At 41.1% G+C, this 25,418-nt stretch overlaps 1 protein-coding gene across 4 annotated transcripts in view; it reads right to left on the bottom strand.

Moving 5' to 3' along the window:
- Window positions 1–3,428: 3,428 nt before the first annotated feature.
- Taf4b (TATA-box binding protein associated factor 4b) overlaps window positions 3,429–25,418 on the bottom strand; it is a 118,601-nt gene continuing 96,611 nt past the window's right edge. For 2 of the 4 annotated variants that reach the window (XM_036205292.1, XM_036205294.1), the window contains one exon: window positions 3,429–3,761. In XM_036205292.1, coding sequence (XP_036061185.1) covers window positions 3,594–3,761 — 168 coding nt within the window. In that variant the 3' untranslated portion in view covers window positions 3,429–3,593. Of the gene's footprint in view, window positions 3,762–21,566; window positions 21,655–25,418 lie in introns of all 4 variants that reach the window. The other 2 variants (XM_036205293.1, XM_036205296.1) reach the window with 2 other exon arrangements.

Here is a 25,418-nt window from a genome sequence, read left to right as displayed (position 1 = left end):
GATACTGGTCAACTGAAGCTGAGAAATCAGCAGTGATTAAGAGAAGACTGGCGTCACTGAGGTGATATCTTCTGGAAGTGTGTCCTCTAGGTCGGCACACAGAAGCTGTGTCCCAGAGGCATCCAGGGATGTTTCATATGCTGTTAGCTGATGTAGTTCGGTCGTGTAAGAGTCACTCGGTAATACTGGTTTTAAAGGTGTGAAGTGTTCATGGAGAGCAGCTGAGTCTTGGTACTGTGTGGTGGGGTTACAGTCCCTGAGGAGAGGCCACTGGCAAAGGTACAGACTTAGTTGCTGTAGAGACCCAGGATAGAAGGTCTTATGGAGAGAAGTTGAGGTCTGGCACTATGTGGCAGCATTAGAGTCCTCAAGGAGAGGCCACCAGAGGCTACCTGGCAAAGTTACAGGCAAGTTGCAGAGACCCCAGCATTTTGAAGATGTCGGTACCGTGGGGTGACCACCAAGAACTTGCTGTAGAGGGGAGCCAGCTTAAACCTATGAGACAAGCTGTGTGGGCTGTAAATTAGGCAATAAACTTAAACTTTGCCCAAAGCCTATCTCGGACAATTGACAAGTGAGACAGTATCACAAGAAGAATGGTACAACGTAAAAGCTCTCTACTAGGTTATATTCAGACATGTGATACAATATAATCCCCCCTCCCCCAAGAATATAACTGGAACTTTTGAGGGCAAGTACATACTCAACTGATTCAGTCTACAACAGACAAAGTAAATAAGTCTAAGTTAGCATGTACCTAAGTCCCGTACTTTTCTAGAAATTATGCCTTAACATTGCTGTGTTTTTTGCTAGAACCATGACATCACTAGTATAAAGTCTTAATTCTAAATAAATTCCTCTTGAGAAGATTCTAATGAAAAAAAAACATGTCATGTATAAATCTGAAAAGTGCTTGTAGGGTCAGTGACACGGCTCGACAGGCTAAGGACAGTGGCTGGCAAGCCTGATGACCCGAAGTGATCTCCAGTCCACATAACAAAGAAGATCAACTCGTTCAAGTTGTCCTCTGACCTCTACATGTGCATGCCTATAAACACACACACACACACACACACACACACACACACACACACACACACACACTATAAAAGATACTTTTCAATGTTTCTTTTGAAAAAGGAAGACTATTTTGGTTAGGGAGGTGACTCAGCGGGTAAGAGTGCTGCTGTACAAACGTGACAACCTGAGTTGGATCCATAGCATTCACATTTAAAAAAAAAAAAAAAAAAAAAAGAAAAGAAAATCAATGTTCCTTAATATTGCATATTGAAGACTATGCATCTGGAAACCAACTCCACCTCAAAGCCTCCATTTTGTCATCTGTGTGGAAGAATTTTGTATCCACACATTTGTTTTTCTCTGTGTAATAGACACTCCACAACACAGGTTCCAAACATACATTAAGGACCCGGGAACTGGCTCTGTGGCTAGAGTGCCTGCTGTGTGAGCTTAAGGTCCCAAGTGTAGATCCCGCATCCGTGTGAAAAGCCATGCTGGTGCATTCCTGAAATCCCAGAGCTCACAGGTGGAGACAGGAAGATCCAGGGGGTTGTTGACCAATCAGTGAGCTCCGGACTCAGCAAGACCTTGTTCTCAAACATAAGATGGAGAGGTGAGAGAGGAAGGCACCTATACATACACCACATGTGTATATCACAAAGGTTTTATATTAAAATTTTTGTAAAACAATCTTGGTAAGAAAAACTCAATGGGTCAAGAAAAACTTGTATAATAATGATGTTTGGCTTTCTTTGTGAGTCATTTAGCAGGCAAATTTACAACTATTGCAGAGGAAGTGATAAAGCAACCTAGGTCTAAGCGAGATCCCAGAACCAAATGTTCATGGTCCAAAATAAATAAGAGGCTCACTGGCAGGCAGCTCTGAGTCCTTCAGGGACTGGCTGCTAATGAAAACTGCTGCAAAGTCAGTGACTGAGCAAAGGTTTTGTGTTTTGTTGTTGTTTTTTAATCATAAAATAATTACTTTAATGGTGATCTGAAATACTTTTAAACATCTGATCAATAAGTTTACATAAATGTGGGAGCACACTGCACTTTACAAAAAATAAAGCTAAGCATTTAAATATACAACTTTGGGTATAGATTTCTTGTTAAGTTACTTTTTTTAACATATACATAATTTACGGCATTTTACATAACTTGCTAAAACAAAAATTGTGGCCAATTAAACTCTCACAACAGTGTAGAATATGGCCGTGACAGACTGTGGGAGAACAGGATGGAGAGTGATAGACTCGGTGTTTCCCCTGAATCCTTCCTCTAGCATTTCCCTTTAATTATCTCTGTGGAGGGTGTGGCATTCTTGCAGCATGTGATTTCAATCCCACTATTATTTTTTGTCAGCTATTATCTGCACAGATAGACTTAAAAACTGGGGTGGGGGGGGGTGCTTTGAACATCAGCTTCCTCAGAGAGTGCTGCACAATGTGTTGTTCACATTTAGAGCCATACCCCCAAGGATGAGACACTGAGAGCACCTTGTAGGTAGACAAGGTAGGTGTCCCAGAATGTTCTTGCCAGCAATTACAAGTTTTAAAAAACACTAGCTGCTTAGACATAAAGTAACTGAGAAATTCTTTACAAAAGAAAGAATGAATTCCATCTTGGGAATTAAAATAATATAAAAAGAATCTGTCCTCTTTTGAAATACTGTAACTAAATGTTTGCCAGGTTTTCTTCTTTGGTTGACCTATGAGCTATGTATTTGTTTATTTATGTCATCACCCAAACAAAGACCAGCTCTGGCATTTGAAGTGCAGCCACTCTCCTTGGGCACATGTGCACACGTCTGCTTCATAATGCATTTTCATTTTTCTTTTGCCAATTTGAATGCAAGGCCTCCTACTCCTTCTAGTACTTTCTAGCTTTTCCATTTTTTTAGTGAGGTATATCAGTAGCAACTTCAGTTTTAAAACTTCGCTGACAAGGATGTCCCTCACTAGCTATCATAAACGGTGCAGTGTGGGGAGCCCGAGAGTCAGCAACCTCAAGCACAAATGGTCCCGTTGGCTGTGTTTGTCATTCTAGCTCAACTAACCCAAGTTGATACTGACCCTACTCTGTGGCTTGTCACCCTTCCACTCCAGGAAGTAACTGTCACAGTTAGCTAAGTAATTGCAGACATAAAATCTAACACTAGGAGACAGGTCCCGTATAGGATACATTCTGATTCTTCCTTTCTCCTACATTTAGATGCAGCCTGTAGCAGAGGGGGCACCTTATTGCTATGGTGTGAAAAAACAAACCAAACAGAAAACACAGGTTCTAAGAGGGAGCCCCTACCTGCTGTAATTAAATACAGGTGGGTAGGTGATACTTCTGTATAAAGTATACTTGGTACTGACTGTCAGAAAGTAACTGAATTCTCATCTCCAAGAACCCAGAGGACATATAGACAAGATGTGGTTGAAAAAGAAAACACTTGTCAGTTTAAACAGTGGTCTTCCATACTGGTGACTGCTTTCCAGAGTAGCTTTCAGGACAGTGCAACAATGCTCTCTACGTCTTCTTTGGCAGTAAACAGTGAGCGTCTGGATGGATGAATGGAGTGATCACTTCAGAAGGGCAAGGTATAGAGCTCGAGAATACTTCATCTCTCTTTCCTGTTCCATACAGAATATCAAGTCCCTGAGGCAGATTCTTGTGATTCTTGGACGAAGCAATGGTTTGGTGGCTGTTAGGCTGGATGTCCCAGAAGCAGAAGGGTTATCTTTGAAGCCCTAAACAGGAACAGGGGTGGGGGGTAGAGGGAGGGAGGGAGGGGAGGGAGGGAGGGGTAGAGGGAGGGAGGGGGAGAGAGAGAGAGAGAGAGAGAGAGAGAGAGAGAGAGAATGAATTAGTTTTAAATAAGGACTCTCATAAAGGAAAACATGTTTCCTGTGGCACATAGGAGCCCACTGTCCATTGGGAAGGTATTATGGAAAGCTCAATCCACCGCGGTCATGACATCATTCACTTCTCTTTCCTGGCCTGGCAGTAGCCTCTGAAATGTTTTCTTCTCTTCCAGATGCTTCCTTGCTCTACTCTCCTGCCCCTTCCAGGTTAGACTTTCCACTTGAAAGATTTTACAAAAAACTTCAAAGTGATGGATGAATTTATTTTGATCATGGTGCTGATGAAGGGTTACATACACATAAAAAATCCATTGCCTCAAAAGACAACAGTCTTTTATGCATCAACAGTAAAAATAAACACAACAAAAGCCCATTATGGTTCAGGTCTCATCATGCCACAGTGCCAAAAAATCTTAATGGCTCCTCAGTGGCCAGAACTTCACTTGAAAATCTGTCTCCTTTCTTTCACACAACATTGCAGCAAGATCTGTGAGGGCTTCCTACTGCTCAGACCAAGCAGGAAAATGACCCTGGTCTGGTGAAGTCATGTGTCCTAAGTCTCAAAGCAAGGTAGACTAGGACTCCATTTTTAATTTCACATGAATTTAGTCACTGTGCTATGTTGTATTATTGATGGTGCCAGGTAAGCACTCACCATTCTGGTTGCCCCAATCATATACTTCCCATCCTCTTTTACAAAGGACTTTAGCTACATGTTCCTCTACAATAAGATGTTTCCGTACTATCACCAAACCTAGCAGACCAGAAGCTTTCTAAGTACAATGACTATTATTTATAGCCCCTCCAGAAATTGGCAAATGGTGAAGTAACAGCATAATTATCCATAGTATTTTCTTTTAGAAAAAGGGTCTCACGATTCAGCTATGGTTGGCCTGGAACTCAATGTGTATGTCAAGCTAGTCCTAAACTCAGAGATCTACTTGCCTTTTGCTCTCAAGTGTTGAAGTGTTGGCATTAAAGGCAATGCACTACCATATCCAGCCTAATAATATTTTCTTAACTGAATTTACTGATTATAAATGGAAAAACAAATGTAAGCTTCAAATTCACCCAAGAATGAACTGAAACCCAGTATGCCTGTATCAAGTCAGTTTCCTAAACACTGCAGTATTTATTTTAATATTTTTTATTTATTATTATTTTGTGGATTATGATGTGGAATTGGTCCTCTCCTATGTTTATGTGGGTTCTAGGAATCAAACTCAGGTTGGCAGGTTTTTAGGGCAAGTACTCTATCAAGTGAGCCATCTTAATTCTACTTAAAAAATAAAGAAGATAACTAACAGTCTTACCCAGCTATGGCATCTATAAATCACATCAGCAACCAGCATGGCATGGTAACCCTTTGGGTGCAGTAGTGGCATGCATACCTTGGCAGTAACCAATGCTCTCTACTTGGACTTAAGATCTACTCAACAAGAGGAATACCATGCCTGGTACTGGAAACCTAGTTAACTACTCAGTACTAGTGAAATTATCATTACTGGAGGAGAATTACTAAACTACCATAATTCCTAACCACAATCCCTAAACATTTGTCCTTATACCAACAGTTAAGAGTAGTCTTCATCAAGGAAACCTCTCTTTGCAACAGTCAAGAGACCACTACAGAAAACCACAACCAATAAAAATGCAGAGTTGTAGAGTCCTGTCCTGACAGTACATCCACAATACAACTGCAGCTCCACCTAAGGCCAGAGATCATTTCAAAAGAGGAATTCAGTCTGCTGTGAGACTGTCTTCTATCAATACCAGAAGCTATACACACAAAGCCTCACCAAGATGACCACCCAAATGTGAGGGAGGAGGACACCAATGAACCTGCCAGACTGGACAGGGAAAAGCCCATGAGGCCTCAACCCAACAAAAAGGACTACAGGCAACTGAGGAAACAGCATGCCAATTAGTCAATGCCAATCGGTCAGCCCTGAAAACATATATGCAAGTAATACATGGATTTAACAGGCTATATTTAGGAAAATATATATTGTATTTACATAACATATATACATAATATATACATAACATATGTATGTGAGAAACAATTAGTGAAAAGAGGACATTAATTTAAAAAAGAGCAGGGAAGGATATATCAGAGGGCATGGGGAAAGGAAAGATAAGGAAGAAATATAATTAAATTATAATCTCAAAAATTAAAAAGGAAGCCAGGCAGTGGTGGTGCATATCTTCAATCCCAGGACTCAAGACAGAGGCAAGTGGATCTCTGAGTTTGAGGCCAGCCTGGTCTACAGAGTGAGTTCCACAATAGCCAGAGCTACACAGAGAAACTCTGTCTCAAAAAACCAAACTAAATAAGTAAAATAAAAATAAATGTAAAAGGAATTGAAATTATTATTATTGTGTATATGTATGTATGCTGGTGGGCACATACCACATTAAGTGTGTAGATGTTAGAGGACAACTTTCAGGAGTAGGTTCTCTCCTTCTAGCCTGGGTTCCAGGGACCAAACTACGGTTACTGGACTTGCACAGTAAGCACTTTTACTCACTGAATCATCTTGTTGGTCCCAAACAAAGAAATACTTAGAAGGATAATTGTATAAAAGTGAAACTCTTAATTTCATGTTGTGTATGAGGAGGTATTTTAGTCAAAATTCCAGGTTATGGTCCATCATAGCAGGAAAGCAACAACAGCAGGGCCTTTATAAAAATGGCCATATTATGTCCATAGACAGAAGAGAGTCATGGATATGACCATACCTTCCCTCAGCTCACAGTAAGCATTATACTCTTGCACAGTTCAGGATCCCTCTCTTAGGGAATGGTGCTGCCCACATTGAGCATGTCTTCTAATCTCCAATAACATGACAAGGCAATCCTGCACAGACAGGCCAGTCTAATCAAGACAATTACTCATTGAGACTCCCCAGATCATATAAATCTTTTGCCTTTTATTTCATTTAAAAACTGTATTTTGTTTTGAAAAGTGTAAAGTCTACAAAACACCACAGTCAAAATCAGTCAGCCTAATTTCATGCATATTCACAGTCAAACAAATTTTCTTCTAACATGTTCAATTTTTGAGGGCTATACCATCCTAACCACATCTGTTCTCTCATTAAGTTAATCTTGTTCATAAGACAGCCCATGAGGAAAAAAGGGTTGTTCTTTACACCACCTACAGAGTTCCTGCAGGTGCAGAGTGTGTCCATTCCAAGTCCTGAGCTATGACTGGACAAGCATTGGTGACCAGAGTGAATTATCTGGTGTCTTTCCTCTATACAAGCCTTGCTACTCAGGTGTGCAACAGATGGCACCTTATTACTGTCAATTAATACTGGAGGGTAAAAGGGTCAGCCAAAGAAACACACTATGGCTCTGGAACCAGAGCCAAATCTGTCCCTGACCAACTGAGCACAAAACCAACCAACCAATTCCTGAGCACAAAATCTAGCCAATCTGAGCTTGTCCAAGCTCAAGGGGATTGAAATCTGACCAATTCCCACCCTGAAAATCTTCTCCCTGGAAAAACTCTGCCCCTAAGTAGCCCTATACAAGCCCTGTGCCTGTTCAGTTGGAAGCTGTCCTTCACTACCTGGGCTGGGGCAGTCACTCTCCTGGATTCCTCCTTCCCAAATCAATCTCTTCAAAGAGTTTTGGGTGAAGACCTTTCACCAGAACAGAGCAGAATCTCTGCTGGGAGACTCCCTAGCGGAGTGGAGCAGAGAAGCAATGATTTTCTCTGCTGGGAAACCCCCTTAGGGAAGCAGAGCAGAGCTCAGTTATAGTGGGCTCTCTCTTGGAGAGGAGCAGAATTCCCACATCCTGCAGGGAGACCATCCCCCACTGGAACCCAGCTTCAGGTATAGCCTGACTTCCTGACAAGTCAAGATGCCTTTCTCCTCACAGCTGCAGGTGTCGCCTGACTTCCGACAAGTCAGGATATCTTTCCCTCTGGAGCTGTTAACACTTGTAATTACCACCAAAGTATTTTCACCAGATTTCTGCAGAATGATCTCAACAACTCAGCTTTGGAAACAATAAATACATACATTAGTAATTATTCACAGTGAAAGGCAATCTTGTTTACAAGAGTTAGATTTATTTAAAACTTCAGTACATTCTAAAGAAGTACTGATGCCAGCCAGGTGTTGTGGCACACACCTTTAATCCCAGCTTTTGGGAGGTAAAGGTAGGTGGATCTCCAAGTTCAAGGACAGCCTCAGGACCGCCAGGGCTATACAGAGAAACTGTCTTTAAAAAAAAGAAAGAAAGAAAAGAAAGTACTGAAAGAAGGAAGGAGGGAGGGACAAAGGAAGGATGGAAAGGAAGGGAGGATGGATGGATCTCATATAGTTCAGGCTAGTCCTCAAGTCCCATGCAGCCAAGGATAAACACTGACCTTCTGGCCCTCCTGTCTGTATCTCCAAAGTGTTAGGACCACAGATGTGTGCCACTGTGCCTGGCTTATATGATGGTGGGGATCAAACCCTGGGCTTTCAACAAGCTGCACAAGGACTTTACCCACCTAGCTAACAGGGTTGTCTTCAGCCATAAATGATATATTATTGAAAATTCTAAATCTATATATATTTAATGGTGTTCATACCAAGCATCTTCCTACAAACGAATTTACCATCTTACATAAATTTTAAAATATCTCAGAAATTCTGTCTTTATGAAAACACTTAGAAATGCCATTTTTACCAAAAGTCACATGTAGTGAAGTAAGCTGTAACAACCGAGAGGAGCCAGGACACAAAAGAACAGCTACTGTACAGTTCTGGTTTGTGAAGTCTCCTACAGGCAAGGCTTCAGGAGTCAGGCAGACAGTCTTCTTGGGGAGCAAAGGAACAGCTAGAAGGGCAGAGTGGTTTTCTAAAGTTCCCAAGATGCTCCATCTTTTTCTGACCACTGGTTAGATGGGTATGTTTCCTACATAAAAATTTAGTCAGCTTATGATCTGATTTTTGTTCCTTCTGCACCAATGTTGCATTCTGATAGAAAATTAAACTAGCAAAAAGTGCATCTCATCGCCATAGGAAATTAAAGGACAGTGTAAGAAGGGGACAAAAGAAGATGAGACTGTTAAAGAAAATGGAGACCTGATCATCTGGGTTCGGGAACAAAGGGCTCCCGGTTCATGTCTGTCACGTGACAAGCCTGAAGGACCCACGAGGAAGAGCTGCATTATCGCTGGCAGCCCAGGGTTGAAAAGAAGGTCATTTCAACAGGATGTAGTAGAAGGCCTGAGGCAATGTTATAAATGAAACAAACCCAAGGGACAGTCTACAACCCATCACAAATAGCTTCCATAATTCATAACTTCCCTCAAATCACGACTGACTTAGAAAGCCAAATTCTTGGATCTTTATGTAAAATAAATTCCTATCATTTTATAATTGGGATAGTTAACAATTCTGATTGGTTAGTTTCACAATGGCAAAGCCACAATAATCAGATAATTCTTGGTTACTGAATGACAGTTTATACCCATCAACACCAAACCTGCCTCTTCCCACCTGTTCTCATTTGTCCTCCATACCACCAGGTCATTTCCCCAAAGTTCCCTCAGCTCTACAGGGCCAAGGCTGAATCACTAGTGCAGTTCAGGGAGAGCAGACAAGGAGAACAGGCTTTAATAAAGAGTGCACTGCTTCTTCTTTCTGAAACGGAGGGATTCCTAATCCACTTTCCACACAAGGATACCCTTTTATATGGATTCTTACTAGGACGAAAGAGTAAAATGAAGAAACAACCAACTCACCAAGTGCCTAACCAAACCTAGTGTCGGTACCCTACAGAACTAACTACAGACCAATTAAACTAGCTTCACTGATTTGTTACACTGGATCACTGAACAAAGCTTCTTATTTCTATCTATAATAAAACAGCAGGATCCTTTTATTCTTGTAAGGAGAAAGTGAGTACCAGTAGTTAACAGCTTTAGAAATAACACCACTTAACAATGACTGAAAAACACCCAGTCATTCCCCATGTACACAACAAACAGAGCAGAGCAAATGGTATAAAATAAAACCTTTAAAGGCCTTTCAACTTTTCCTTAGGTTATATTACTACCACCCAACACCAAGTTAGAAGCCAAAACAAGAGCTGTGACCCAGGTGGCTTCAAGAGTTCACGTGGACCTTTAAGAAGGGAAGAGAGATTCTAATAGTCGGGGTCAGGGAGAACATGAACAGTGTGTTCTGGGCATGACAAGACTACTGCACTCATGAATTCACAGCCATGTTGTCAACAAAACAGGTGAATAAGATCAAACCAGTGAAGAGTCCAGCATGGAGTGGGGTGTGGCTCATGAGCTGCTGGTAACAAGCTGAGAAGCTACTGACAGCTGATGCCTTCTGAGGAAGGGAGACTCAGTGTTCTTTAAGGGTGTAGCCCTGGTAAATCAACCATGCTCTAGTGGATGGCCCCAAATACATTAGTGGATGGGCAATACAAATTGGGCTTGGCGGGATATTAAAAGAGGACATGAATTTGGGAGGTGGCAGGGAGTTGGGGGATGAATCTGAAAGAATTAGGAAGAGTCGAGGTGAAGCTAATCAAAATGTATTATAAGCATTTACGAGGGGCTGGGGATTTAGCTCAGTGGTAGAGCGCTTGCCTAGCAAGCGCAAGGCTCTGGGGGGAAAAAGAATTTACGAAATTCTAGAAGGATTTATAAAAATATTCCACTAAAAACCTGTCACCATCCAAAGTAACCTAGCTCCATGCTAACCCATACTCTGGTCCAGTTCAAGTATCATGTCACAAGATACTGCACAGAAAAAAACACTAGGTTTCAACTTCATGAACAATCTCAAACTGCTTAACTTTTCTGTGGCTTTAGTTTCTTAAACTGTAAACAAGGGTACTACAGCAATCCCTCCCCCCATGCCACCAAAGATCTATATGTAGATTAAATGAGAACAACATTTGACACACAGTATATGATCTCTAAATGCTGGCCTTCCTCATCTGAATGAAATAATTGGTCATTTGGGAGTCACTGACTGCAAGCAGGAGAGAATAACTTTACCCCAGAATGTTTCTCTTAATCACATTTTACCACCTGCACCTGATTCAAGTTCTCATTGAATCACCAATTCACTAACTTTAAAGGAATGATAGGTACTGTTATGCTTCTCTTGTTTCTCAGTGAACTTTTAAATTTTCAGTGGAACTTTCAGTGCTTAAAGTTAAAATGTAGACTAATGGCCACTTCCATATGTAGCTTGTGGACAATGGACACTTCTACAGACATCTTTTCTATACTTCTCCAATAAAACCACAGAAAAGCTGCTGTAACCTTATCAAACAGTCTCTAGCTGACTCCACGCTGTTCCCTGAATTGTCAAACTCAGAAAACACAAATGCTCTCTGAACCTTACCAGTTAACCAAGCACAAAGGCTGGGACATTTTTAATAGACAGGAACTGGAGGCAATGGTACACCACATTTCTCAGAGTCTCTGTCCAGTTTATACTAAGGCCCAGCACCAAGCCAGTCTAACAGCTCTTACGGTGGATCCAAGTCTTTTAAACTTGAAGGAGGGCACAAAGGTTAGATATGGGAGTTAGGGATCCGAATGAAACCTGGCTACAGAGTAGAAACACAACATTCTCCAGGACCCAGATGCGAGGATAATAAGTACACTGGGGCTGGCTGCTTGTTGCACAAGCATGAGGACCTGAGTTCAGGTACCCAGAGCCACATCAAAAAGCTGGGTGTGATCAGGTGTACACACACACACACACACACACACACACACACACACACACACACATTTGTAAGCCCAGTGCTAGAGGGAGGCACTGCAACAGGAGGATTGCTAGGGTTGCAAGCTCCAAGGAAGAGGCTCTGCAGAAGGTAGAGTGACAGACAGCCATCATCTTCTGGTCTCCACGTGCACACACACACACACACACACACACACACACACACAGGTGAACACAACTGCACAGCTCTATACCACCACCCCAAATAAATAAATGAAGTTGCTGCCTGACCCAATGCAATAGTACACAGAATCTATACTCCAAAGTCTAAGCTCTGAGCTGGAGACACAAGTCAGTTGGTACAGTGTTGGTTCAACCCCTTAGCACCACATACATCAAGTACAGATGGCTCCTATCTGTGAATTCAGCACTTGGATGGTGAAGGCAGGGAGATCAAGAGCTCAAGGTCAACCACATCGACACTTGGAGACCATCGTGGCTACACAATACCCTGACTCAAATCAAAAAAACAAGACACCTTTCTAAGCCTTCAAGGGAACACAGCTGAACATTCTGAACTTTAAGAGTGACTGCCCTCTGCTGGTCAACAAGAAGAACTTTTGAAGCTCTGGTCTGGCTTCCATCATACTTTTATCTTTGAGAGCTGCAGCTTGGCACAGGCAGTCTGACATGTTTGTCTCTCCCTAAGAACTTTGGCATTCCTAAGTGCATTTCAAAAGTAAGAGAGAGTTACGTGACACTGAGTCACAGGCTTTGAACTCTAAGTGTACTTTTGAAATTATGTCAGCCACAAAGGAAATACACTGGTTGTCACATGTAATACCCTCATCTTTACCTCCGGCCCCACTGTTCCGTTTTCAGGCAGAGTGTCTAAATAAATGTACTACACATACTCCACATTCAACACGCTTTGAACCACTTTTCCTTCCCTTCCTTCTCTTTATTTTATTCCAAGAAGTACAAATGTATATACATAAAATGCCCAATCCAGAAACTCTGGATGAGACCCTCAGCCTTTCCTTCTACTGTGATCTACCTGCCACTCTTACCAATCCTACTTACTTCTTTCCACATTTTCACTTTCATTACCTACTATTTGAAAAAAGTAATAATTTTACACACTCTATCTCTTGTGTGAGTCACTGCTCTAAACAATAATCTGACAATATTAAAATGCTCCAATGACTAAAAATCTACAGGACCAAATCCAGATACACAAAGACAGGAGACAGACATTTACAGTCACAATAAAAAGCCAGTCTTGTCTCTCATTTCTTTCTTCCTATCACAAACATGGAAGAAGTAATTTCTCCCTTTGATGTACCTAGTTAGCGGCAAACAGCATGCTTCTTCCTGGAAGGGCATTCTCCAGTCCAGCTAACCTATTCTCAAGTCCCAACACCGGTACCATGTTTCCCCAATGTCTGCAAGCACCAACCTGTCCAGTTCTAGACTCGCTGCATCCCATGCACTTTCCTGGTGTTTTCCTAAACTTCAGGCCTGCTGTGCAGTTACCTTTGACCCATCACTCACTGAAGTTTAGAGGAGGCCTGTGGCCTATGAAGATGTTTACAGTCACTGAGAAAAGATCTGATCAGTGTGTGTGGTTGACCCCTGTGCAGGGTCCAATATCACACAATAATGTAACTGGTACAAACGAGCAGTGAAATTATGCCAATAACAGTCCTTAGCCCTTCTGAGTCAAAAAATAATATTACTAGTCTCAGCTTTAAGCCAAACAAATATGGAAGGAAAATGCAAAGTTCTTAGAGGGTATATTTGTAAAGTATTATCCAGCCCTCTAAAAAGATTTTTATCTATTCACTCTCACCAAGCTACCATCAGATGGAATTTACCTAAAACAACAGTTGTTTTAAAGTTTTCCCCCTGGACTTTTCAAAATAGTGAGAAGGCACTTCAGCTGGCCAAGTAATAAAACACATAAGAATATCCAAAGTCTACTTTCTTGAGTTCTTCATGTATTTTGGATATTAGCCCTCTGTCAGATGTGGGTTTCATGAGGATCTTCTCCCATTCTATGGGCTGCCGTTTTATCTTTTGAAAAGATCCTTTGACTTAGAGAAGCTTTTCAGTTTCATGAGGTCCCATTTATTAATTATTAGTCTTAGTGCCTGTGCTACTGCTATGGCAACCTACAGAATGAGAAAAGATCTCCACCAACTCCTGACAGAGAGTTGATCTCCAAACTATATAAAGAACTCAAGAAACTAGACATCAAAAAACCAAACAAACAATCCAATTAAAAAATGAGGTACAGGGGCTGGCGAGATGGCTCAGGGCTTAGGAGCACTGGCTGCTCTTCCAGAGGACCTGGATTCAATTCCCAGCACCCACATGGCAGCTCACAACTGTCTGTAACTCCAGTTCCAGGGGATCTAATACCTTTACACCAATGCACATAAAATAAAGTTAAATAAATTATTTTTTTAAAAATGAGGTACAGACACAGAGAATTCTCAACAGAGGAATCTCAAATGGCTGGGAATCACTTACAGAAATGTTCAACATCCTTAGCCATCATGGAAACTCAAATCAAAATGACTCTGAGATTCCACCTTACATCTGTCAGAATGGCTAAGATCAAAAACTCAAGTGATAGCACATGCTGGAGAGGATGTGGAACAGGGGAAACACTCCACCACTGCTGGTGGGAGTGCAAACTTGTACAGCCACTTTGGACATCAATATGGTGATTTCTCAGAAAACTGGGAATCTATCTACCTCAAGACCCAGCAATACCACTCTTGGGCATACACCCAAAGGATGCTCAATCATACCACAAGGACACTTGCTCAACTATGTTCATAGCAGCATTATTCATAATAGCCACATCCTGGGAGCAACCTAGATGCCCCTCAACCAAAGAATGGATAAAGAAAATGTGGTACATTTACACAATGGAGTATTACTCAGCTGTTAAAAACAATGACATGAAATTTGAAGGTAAATGGATAAAACTTGAAAAAATCATCCTGAGTGAAGTAACCCAGACCCAGAAAAGACAAACATGGCATGTACTCACTTGTAAGCAGCCATAAAGCAAAAGAGAAACCTGCTACAACCCATAGATCCAGAGAAGTTAAATCACAAAGAGGGCTGGGGAGGGGGGGGGTTGCAAGAATCTCACCATGAACAGCAAATAAAATAGGACATTGCCAGTGTATGGGGGAGGGGCCTGGAATGGGGAATAGGGATGGGAACAGGAGGGATCAGGCAGGGAGAGAGTACTGGGAGAGACAGCTGGACTCCGGAGCATCTCCGGGATGAGCTAGAAACCCAGAGCAATGGAAACTCCCAGGAATCTACGAGGGTGACCCTACCTAAGACTCCTAGCAATGGGGGTTAGAGCCTGAACCAGCCATCTTCAATTACCAGGCAAGACTTCCAGTGGAAGGATTGGGACACTAGCCCAGCTGTCACAAACCCATTAACCTACAATTTGTCCTGCCTCCAAGATAGTACTGGGATAATGACGGCACAGAAATCATGAGACTAATCAACTCATGATGGGCCCAGCTGGAGAACCACACCCTAGGAGGGAGCTCACCCCTGAGGGCCAGGACCCAGAGGTGGGATAGCCCAGAGACCTAGGATAGAACCACACTAATGGAAAAAGAAAAGTCATTGAAATGAAATGATTCCCAGTGATATCTGCTATTCTCATAGACTGGTACCTAGCCCAACTGTCATCAGAGGGGCTTCACCCAGCAACTGATAGGGAACAAGGCAGACACCCACTGTCAAACATTAGGTGGAGTTCAGGGAATCCTGCAGAAGAGGGAAAGGAGGATTGTAGGAGCCAGAGGTCAAAAAGACACCCAAGAAAACCCACAGAACTAACTAACCTAGGCTCATAGGGGCTCACAGGGATTGAACCAACAAGCAGGAACTGACCTAGGCCCTCTGCATATGTTACAGTGTGTAACTTGTCTTGGGAGACTCCTAACAGTAAGAGAGGGGCTGTCTCTGACTCTGATGCCTGCTTTTGGGACCCAATCCCCCTGCTGGACTTCTTCATTTAGCCTTAATGGCTAGTCTCACTGTAACTTGATATACCTTGGCGGGCAGGTACCCATGGGTGCCCACAAGTATCTGAGGAGAAACAGTAGAAGAGTGGTAGATGGGGAAGGAGCAGAGCACAGGGGAGAGTGGGAGGAAAGGAAACTTTGGTTGGGATGTACAAACAAAGGTAAACAAACACCCCCCCATTGCACCCCCACCACCCCCACACCAAATGGCCAAAAAGCAGCCAACTCTGAAAATACATAACTTGATTGCCTCCTATGGGCAAGTAGAAAAATACAATTTAGGACTTTTCTAAAAAGCACTTGCCAAGTCATCAGAAAACTCAAGTAAACTATGTCGAGATCCGTTTTCCACTTTGTTAAAAGTTCTTCAAGGGCTAACAGTGAAGTAGCCCTAGTTTCCTACTTGGAGAACCACAAAGGACACATTGCTGAAGAGCTAAAGGCGGGTTTATTGGTAGCTTTGACTGTATCAACAGTAGCTTCACTTCTAAGTCAGAGTTACAGAGCTAGGGAGCTGCACACAGGATGGAAAGGTGAGAGGGCACTAGCAGTGATGCCTTTCCATACCAGGCTATCCAGCTGAGCAACGGCTCGCATTACAGTGTGAGCCAAAGGTAGCAGCAGCATCAAGAACAGAAGGCGCCTACATAAAATGGAGGAGACGACATCGAGGTTGAGAATAGGCAAAGATACATACTGAATGCTTAAATAGATACAGATGCCATTAAAAAGACAAAAACAAACAAAAAACAGGTACAACTAAAAAGGTAAAAAAGACAAAGATACAGAGTGAAACTGTTAAATATACTGAGTTGACTAAGGTCAATGGCAACATACATAAAAAAGCTCAATTTATATGGTATTCTTAAAGACGAACTACAAATAAAGATATAGTTAAGTTAGAAATTCATGTGTGGAAAAGACAAACCACGCAAATCTTAGGCATAAGAAAGCTATCTTAGCTATAAAATATTAAAGGAAGCAGTCTTCCAGACAAAGAATATTTCTAGAAATGAAGATCAATTTTATCAGAAAGACATACATATTGCACTACACACAAGCCATCTTAGAATAGAAGCAGAAATTAAAGTAGAAAGAGGTGGGCACATCATCATAGTAGCCCACACCCCCTTCTCTCAGAACTTATCGAATAAGCACCTCCAGCTCAAAATAAACTAGTTAGACAACAGGTTTGCAGACACCCTACTGATAATGGCAGGTTTTAAGTTTCTAAATACTCATCCAAACTGACCAAACACTATAGGCAAGCTTCAATAGATTTAAAAGAACTGAAATCATAGACTATGTTCTCTGGCCATATGCAAACAAAACCAATATAGAAATGTAACAACACACTTCCAAAGAGCTGGTATGTGAAAGCTATCAAAAAGGAAATTCAAATTAATACTGCAAGCAAATTATATCCAACATATTAAAGTTTGTATTAGTGAAGCCAAAACAGAAAGAAAATAAAAATTTATAGCAGAAAGTCAATGTTCAATTGGTAGGATGCTTCCCCAGCATGCACAAAGCTTTTGTTCAATTTCCAATACCCCATAAACTTGGGTGTGGTGCTGAATGCTTCAATTTCTACAACACTCAGGAGGTGAAGGCAGAAAGATCAGAAGTTCAAAGTTATCCTTGATGATATAGTGAATTTTAGGTCAGCCTGGTCTACATGAAATCATGTCTAAAGGAAATGTTTACTAAGTTGTAAATTAGCATTTAGAGAGATTAATAAAAAACAAAGAGCCCTTATCTAAACTAAGAAGTGAGAGGAGGGGAGGAAAAGAATAAAATCCAAAACTTATCAACATTGGGAATGAAAAAGAATATAAATTATTACAGAAATTAAAGGAGGTAATGAATAATTTCCTATTAGAGACCTGAACAACTCAGATACAGTCTCTATGGCAGGAAAGCACAGTGGCAAGAGCAGGAGATGCTGGCCAACTTTCATTCAGACTCAAGAAGAAGAGAATAACAAATACGTGTGCTCAGCTAGCTTCTTCCTTTTCATTCATCTTGAATGAATGAAAGCTATTGCCGTGGAAAGCTACTGCCTAATTTAGAGGAGTCCTCCCCACTTCAAGTCACCAAATCAAGAGAACCCCTCACAGTCAGGCCTAGGGATTTGCTTCATTGATTCTAAATCCCATCAAGTTGACAATCAAGATTAATCATAAAACTGTTTAAGAAACATGCGTTTACCAAGCAACACAAAGATAAAATCTAATGTTGAATTTTTTCCACACAGAAATCTCTGTAGACCTGGATAAGGGAAGTAAGCAGTAGCCTATGCTCTCCAGTCTTAAAATTTCCTACACCAAAGAAATCAGTCCATTACTCCCAGATTCAGCCTCACTCAAGTTCACAGACATGGACAGATGCAGTCAGAATGTCACACAAATGGCTAGCCCAGTTCAAGGAAGAGTTCTTCCTCCCTTCTGAAATCAACCTGAGCTGGGCTCTACACTTTGTTCCTATGCTCTCTTCCTCTCTCCCTCTCTCCCTCTCCCTCCCTTTCCTTAGATGACAGCAGTAAACACTGACCTTGTCACTGCACCCCAGCCTGATTGCTACCCTGTCTTCAAATTCCCGGGGTGTGTGTGTGTGTGTGTGTGTGTGTGTGTGTGTGTGTGTGTGAGAGAGAGAGAGAGAGAGAGAGATACTCATGGGTATTAAAACCTAGGGCAAGTAAGTACTATATGACAGTCATATTTCCAGCCCATTTTTTATTTCAATATTTGCTCAATAAGTTATCAGGGTTGGTTCTGAACTTACTCTGTAGCCCAAGCAGGCCTTGAAAGTAACATCCTGTTGCCTCATTCTATCAGGGAGCTGGGACTTAAAATACTCTTATCAGTAGCATCAAAAACTGGTACTAGCCAGGCGGTGGTGGTGCCAGCCTTTAATCCCAGCACTTGGGAGGCAGAGCCAGGTAGAGCTCTGTGAGTTTGAGGGCAGCCTGGTCTACAGAGCGAGATCCAGGACAGGCACCAAAACTACACAGAGAAACCCTGTCTCGAAAAGCCAAAAAAACAAAAACAAAAACAAAAAAAATCCCAAAAAAAACCAACTGGTACTTATGTATAAGGGCAGTGAATGATGTAACTGACTTAAAGGAAACTAAAATGATGATGATGGATATAAATCAAGAAATCTACAATACTCCTAGGCTTAAAGCTAAGATGTTCATTTCTCCACAAATTATTTCATTCAATGCCAGTCTAATTGAGGAAAAAGTCCCACACAGGCATTTTTATAACACTGACAAGTTGAATCTAACTCATGTAAATGCATATAGTTCACATAAAAAATACCTGGAATAGCTTTTATTTTAAAAAAGGAAAGTCAGAAGATCCATATTAGTTGACTTCAAGTCAATTAATGAAGAAAAGCTGGAATACAGTAATAGATATAGAAAAGCACACCAAATAGAGAATATATGTGTATATATGTGCATTAACTTGTGTCACCTTAACACAGTTGAGATAATCAACTCATACAGAGGGAAAGGTTTGATTGGCTCATAACTTGAGGGTCCAATCTATAAGTGGGACTGGTTAATTTGGCATATGGTAAAGCCATATGCTAGTAGTATGTGATGGGACATAATTCTCTCATTTCATGGTCAAGAGGGACATGGGTACCCAAGTCCCCTTCAAGCCGCACCATTAATGACCACCTATTAGGTCATTTCTCCCAAAGGCTCTACCATCTCCCAGTAGATATACCCTGGGGATGAAGGCCATATCTGTGGGACTTCAAAAGATATTCAATCTATAGTTAATATATTAAATGATTTGTTACCACAAGCTATATGGTAATGAATGAAATGCAACAGGAAATATTTCCAGTAAGTAGGGTACAGTAAGGATATCTCTGTGTGAAAAAATTCAACTCACACCTAACACCAGACAAAAAAGTAGCAAGACAGATCAAAGATCTAAAAGGAAAAAGTTAAAATCATAAACCTTCTAGGGGGGGGGGGGGACCTAACAGTAACATAGTAAAGTTTTATGAACATGGAGCAAATCTTTTTATTTTGAGACATAAAAATGACTAATCATTAAAGAGCATGAGTTAGATTTTGTGATAATCATCCTCACGTCTTCCAAGATAGCAAAATCAAAGTTCATTGCTCAAACGAGTATGAAGTAGTAGAGCTCTTCCAATACCTTCATGGAAAAGTCCTAGCACTGCATAAAGCTGGGCATGGTGGTGCACATCTGTAATCTCAGCACTCAAGAGGCAGGAAGATCCAAAATTCAAGAACATCCTCTAATATGAGACTTATCTTTTAAAACAAAACAAAACAAACAACAACAAAAATCTGGCTAACTCCTCCAAGTATTATTGAGAAATTTAACTATCTATTTCTCAATGGGAATAACAACAGAATTTTGGGTAGCTTTACTTGGTTGGACCTGACCCCTCATACTGCTCAATGTTTCTTCACATTAGTGGAATCCAGCTACCAAATTCTAGTAACATGTTTGAAGGGAGTCTCAGTGTCACAATGACAAAATGACTCTGAGTTGCAGTGTCGAAATGACATTCCACACATTTCCAAACACACCACAAGAGAAGGTACTGCCCATAGTTGAGAATACTCTAAGCTAATACTCTAGCCAAAAACACATGCAAGCAGCATTTAAAACAAACAAACAAAATCCAATTAGTAGACTTAATCTATCTCACCATTCAAATTCTAAAATTGATGACTTAGTCAGCATCATTTGCTTAATCTCTAAGGGGAAAAATACAAACTTTTATTTGCTATGTCTAAGACTGACTCAAGCAAATGAGGAATATTGGTTTTATTGATATTCCTAGAAAAATTAAAACCAATAAACACATAAGAAATACCATTGGATATCAAGTTACTGAGTGAAATAATACATGTACAGGACTTTCTGAGGACCCATGCGTGTATGTGAAGCACTGGCTCAAACACACAAACATGTATATGGTTTCGCAGAGTCTTTGATAGCAGTACATGGTAAAAAACTAAAACCTCCTGGAATAACACATCCTAAACGAAATCAAGCATAAATTACCTTCTCTATGGTTCCTAGTTGGGTAGTACAGCTTCAGGAAACTCTAGGAATTGGAGGTGAAATGGGACCAAGCCAGGTTGCTGAGGAGCCCCCCCTTAAGTTGTAGCCTGTCCTAATTCTCACCCCAGCTTCCTGGTAGGCACCATTTAAAAACAATAGCCATGTATTCTGGCACATGCACCAAGCCCTCTGCTATGTCTGCCCATCACAGTAGACTCTAATCCTCTGAAAATGTGAGCAAAACTGTATTTCCCTCCCTCTGTTTCTGCTAGATAACCTGTCACAGCCATGAGAAAAGACACAAACACACACACGCGCGCACACACACACACACACACACACACACACACGCACACGCACACGCACACGCACACGCACACGCGCACACACACACATTCACTGGCTGAAATCTTTAATATTGTTAAGATAGTATTATTCAAATTAATCTATATATTAAATTAATTTCTATCAAAATATCACATTTTTGGATGAAAATACCAATCTGATTCTAAAATATGTGAAAATTTAAGAGATCCATAATAGTTCAAACACTTCAAAGTAAAAAAAAAAGTTAAAGGATTCTCATTTCTCAATTTCAAGATACTATAAAAGTTACAGTAATGATCAAATGCAGCATAAGGATGAATGAAGTAAAACTGACAGACCAAAAGTAACCTGACTATCAACTGAGTCTGAGAGTGTTGTTGAGAACCTTCAGTGGGAAAAGAAAGGTCTTTATAAAACTGATGCCAAACATCTGGATGTCAGTGGCCAGGGAAACAGATCAATGCCTTGCTCAAGCATCATCAGAGAAGTTTCTTCCTGAAGTAGATGGTAACAAATACAGAGACTTACAGCCAATGCGCAGAGTGTAAGACCTTGGAACATTCAGCCCTAAACGGAATGTCTCTACCAACTTCCTCCCCTCTGGGATCAGAGGACCCTAAGGAGAGGAGATGGAAACAGTGTTAAGAGCCAGTGGGATGGAGGACACCCCAGGCCTTCTAAACACAGCAGGACTACAGCAGCATGCTTGGGGCTGTATCAGAAGAGGTCCCAGTGCTAAGAGGGGAAGTGAACATGCTCCAATCCTTAATCCAAAAGCTAGCTCTAAATGACAAATACTTGAAAGTGAATATTTTTCTCAGAGGGAGTCTCACTGGGGAAACCACTCTTAGGAGCAGGCCCAAGGCCCAGCAGGAGACGGCAAACACAAAATGAACTCAATGGTGTCTTTAGAGGTTCTTTGTTACACAATGTTATATCAGGTCTTTTTTCCCTTCTAAACCTTACAGCACCTCTGCATATATTATGGTTTTCAGTGTTTTTAATGGGATTCCTGTCTGTGTGAATGTGTGTCTGTGTCTATGTTTGTTTCTCTGGCTTTTTCTTCTGTTTGTTTTGTCCTATTTCAATTTGTTTGTTTTTATTTTATCTTATTTTACTTTATCATTCCTCAGATGCCTGTTTGTTTTCTGATGATGGACCAAAAGGGTGTAGACTGGATGGGAGGTGAGGTGGGGAGGAGCTGGGAGGATTTGGAGGAGGGGAAACCATAATCAGAATATAGTATATGAAAAAAAGCTATTTTCAATAACAGAAAAAAGAACTTTTAAAATTATTGATTGATTCATTCATTCTGCTTATGTGTGTTCACATACACACACCATGGTACATGTGTGGATGCTGGAGGGCAACTCCAGAGGAATGAGTTCTCTACCACAAAGTGGGTCCCAGGTATTGAACTCAGCTCTTCAGGCATAACACACTTGCTGAGTCATCTCCCTTGCCTAGAAGAATGAATTTGATGTGATTCACAACAAGTCAAACAAATCAAAGATAGAGTACATATAAGGGCTAGAATGTGTTAATCTTTAGGACATTAAACAGAGATATAAATCTTCATAGAATTGTATTAGATAATAGTTTCTTAGTTTTGATCCTCAAAGCATAAACAATCAAGTTAAGACTAGACTGGACTTCATTTCCACAAAATAGATGGATGAATGGTCAGTAAGCACATGAAAGCATATTTAACATCTTCAGTCATCAGGGAAATGCAAACAAATCCACAAGTGAGATACATTTCACACTCACTAGGAGAGCAATGGTTTTAAAATTCAGATGATAGTAAGCGGTATCCAGGAGACACTGGAACCATCCTGCATTGAAAATGACATGTACAATCACCATGAAAAGCAGTTTTTCAGGTTTCATTTGATTCTGTAAGTCTACTAGAGACATACCAAGAGAAAGGAAAACCAAGTACACAACATGAACTTGTTTATGAATGTTCAGAATGGCATTATTCTAAGTTCTCCAAAAGTGCAAACAACCTAATGTCTAAAAGCCGATGAAAGGATAAACAAAGCACTGTGCACTCACAAAATGGATTATTCAAACAAACCCAGAAACAACAGCTGATGTATTCTACACCATGTACAGATCACAAAAACACGTTAAGTAAAAAAAGCTAAACATGAAAGGCAAACCAGGACACAACTCTACTTACATGAATGCCCATTTGGATTATATGGACACTATTCCAAACTAGCCATTTTTATTTTTATTTTTTGAGACAGGGTTTATCTGTGTATCCTTGGCTATCCTGGAGCTCACTCCATCGACCAGGATGGCCTCAAATTCACCAAGATCCACCTGCATCTTCCTCCAAGTGCTGGGATTAAAGATGTGCACCAACATAGCCAGTTCAAAGAGACAAAATTCTAAGAAAAAGTCCCAAAGCTGGTGACTAGTTGTGACAAATCTATTCAAGGTTCACAGTGGTGCTAACTGCACTGTGTGGTGAAAATACTGACAATTACTGAGTTGTACAGTTTAAAATGGTCAATCTCTCCCCAGCCCTCCTTCAAGGCTTGAGGCCATTGAGGTCATAAGGGCGGGAGAGCTGCCCCTGCCCGCCACCAGCTGCAACATTCAGGAGAGTAGGCCCAGCACCTCGAGTGGGCAGCACAATAGAGCCAACCCCACTGATAAAGGTGTGGGTGAGCCAACTCCAAAGTTGTGAGCATGGGAGATCTGTCCCTATTACCCATCTATCATGTGGTGGCATATGCCTCTCTTTGCCTCCCTGCCCCCCATCAACTACTGAAGCAGGTGGGAGAGCTAGTCCTGCCCCTCACCAGCTTCAGCAATCAGAAGAGTGGCCCCTACATCACATCACACCTGGGCAACACAGTAGAGCTGAACTGACCCTGAAGATGTAGGTGTGGGAGATCCCACCCTGAGGACATGAAAGCAGGAGAACTGGCCCCGCCCCTTGCTCATCGCTGCAAGAGCTGAACTCGCCAGGACAATGCATGAGAGCTCAAGCTAGTGTGAAGACTAGGGAAAGCTGGCAGGCTGACCAACCCTGCAACTACTCAGGCCCAAACCCAGGGTTATGAGATGGCCCGCCCCAACATCCACCCCATCTATGATCTGCTGGAGCACGTGAAGGGACCGGTCCTGCAGACCCAAAGCTGCAGGATCTCCACGACACAGGACGACAACAGGATACCCAGGAGGAGTCCCGATGAGGCCAGCATCCATAGTGCAGCAGAAGCCAGAGGCCTCGAACCAGACCAATGACTCTGCACTGAACAGTGCAAATAAAGATAAATGGATAAAAGGATTTACCAAATGACTGTGCTGCTACAGCTTCCATGATGATGAGATTCATTTTTTCCTTCTTTCAAATTTTATTCTATTTTATTTTGGGGGGAGGTTGCAAGGGCAGGGGGTGGATACAAAGGGATGGGGAAATGAATGGGATGGAGATGCATGATATGAAAGACACAAAGAATAAATAAAAAGGGAAAAATGGTGAATTTACTGTTCATAAATCAAGTATCAACAACCTCCTCAAACTAAAAATTTGTAGGTGCTGCAAAGTCTAAACAAAAAATAAGCTCAAATAAACATTTCAAAATCAATTATATTCTCCTAATCAATATTCTGGAATTCTTGTGGATAAAGTAAAAACAGGAGTTCTGATGTCACAAAATTACTACTACAAGCATATCTAAAATAGATTCACTGTTTTTTGATGGAAACTTATTATTATTTTACAGGTAGCATTAATTGAAACCCAAACATCTAATTTGGTGAACAACACAGAAAATGTAACTGTCATTTGAATTAAGGAAAGGCACTTGTAGCAATCTTTTGACAACAAATGTGACTTGTTGTTAACTAAAACTTACCTATCATTTCGGAACGCTCTCTAAAACCGGACTAGTACTTACTACAGATAATCCTATATAACAAGCAATTCATGCCTTTTAAAGATCATTCAAGTATGAGCCAAGTAGCTGCCTCAGAGTCTGAACCAAAGCACTGAGGAATACTTGCAACAATATAGTGAGTTAAGTAAGAATGCTACAATGTAAGAGTAATATTAGTCCAAATTACAGAAAAAGCATGCATAAAATAAAATAGATACAACATTTCAAGAAATGCTTCTGGGATCCTGAAAGCTCACAGAAATAAATTTAAAGCTATGCAATTTTAAGCAAGCAACTTTCTCAGCATAAGCATACCATTAAGTTAACTTTAATGAACATACTTTCAAAGAAAAAATTACAATGTAAGTTCTTAAATGTTACATATAACCACCACGTGCCCTCAGGAGAACCTTACCCAGAACTCCTAATGTAGCAATAGAGCGGGAACAATGGAACACTCCAGAGCAGAAAGGATTCCTTC

The sequence above is a fragment of the Onychomys torridus genome, chromosome 13 (assembly GCF_903995425.1).
Source record: "Onychomys torridus chromosome 13, mOncTor1.1, whole genome shotgun sequence".
Lineage (NCBI taxonomy): Eukaryota > Metazoa > Chordata > Mammalia > Rodentia > Cricetidae > Onychomys > Onychomys torridus.
This window is presented reverse-complemented; position numbering and strand designations above follow the sequence as displayed.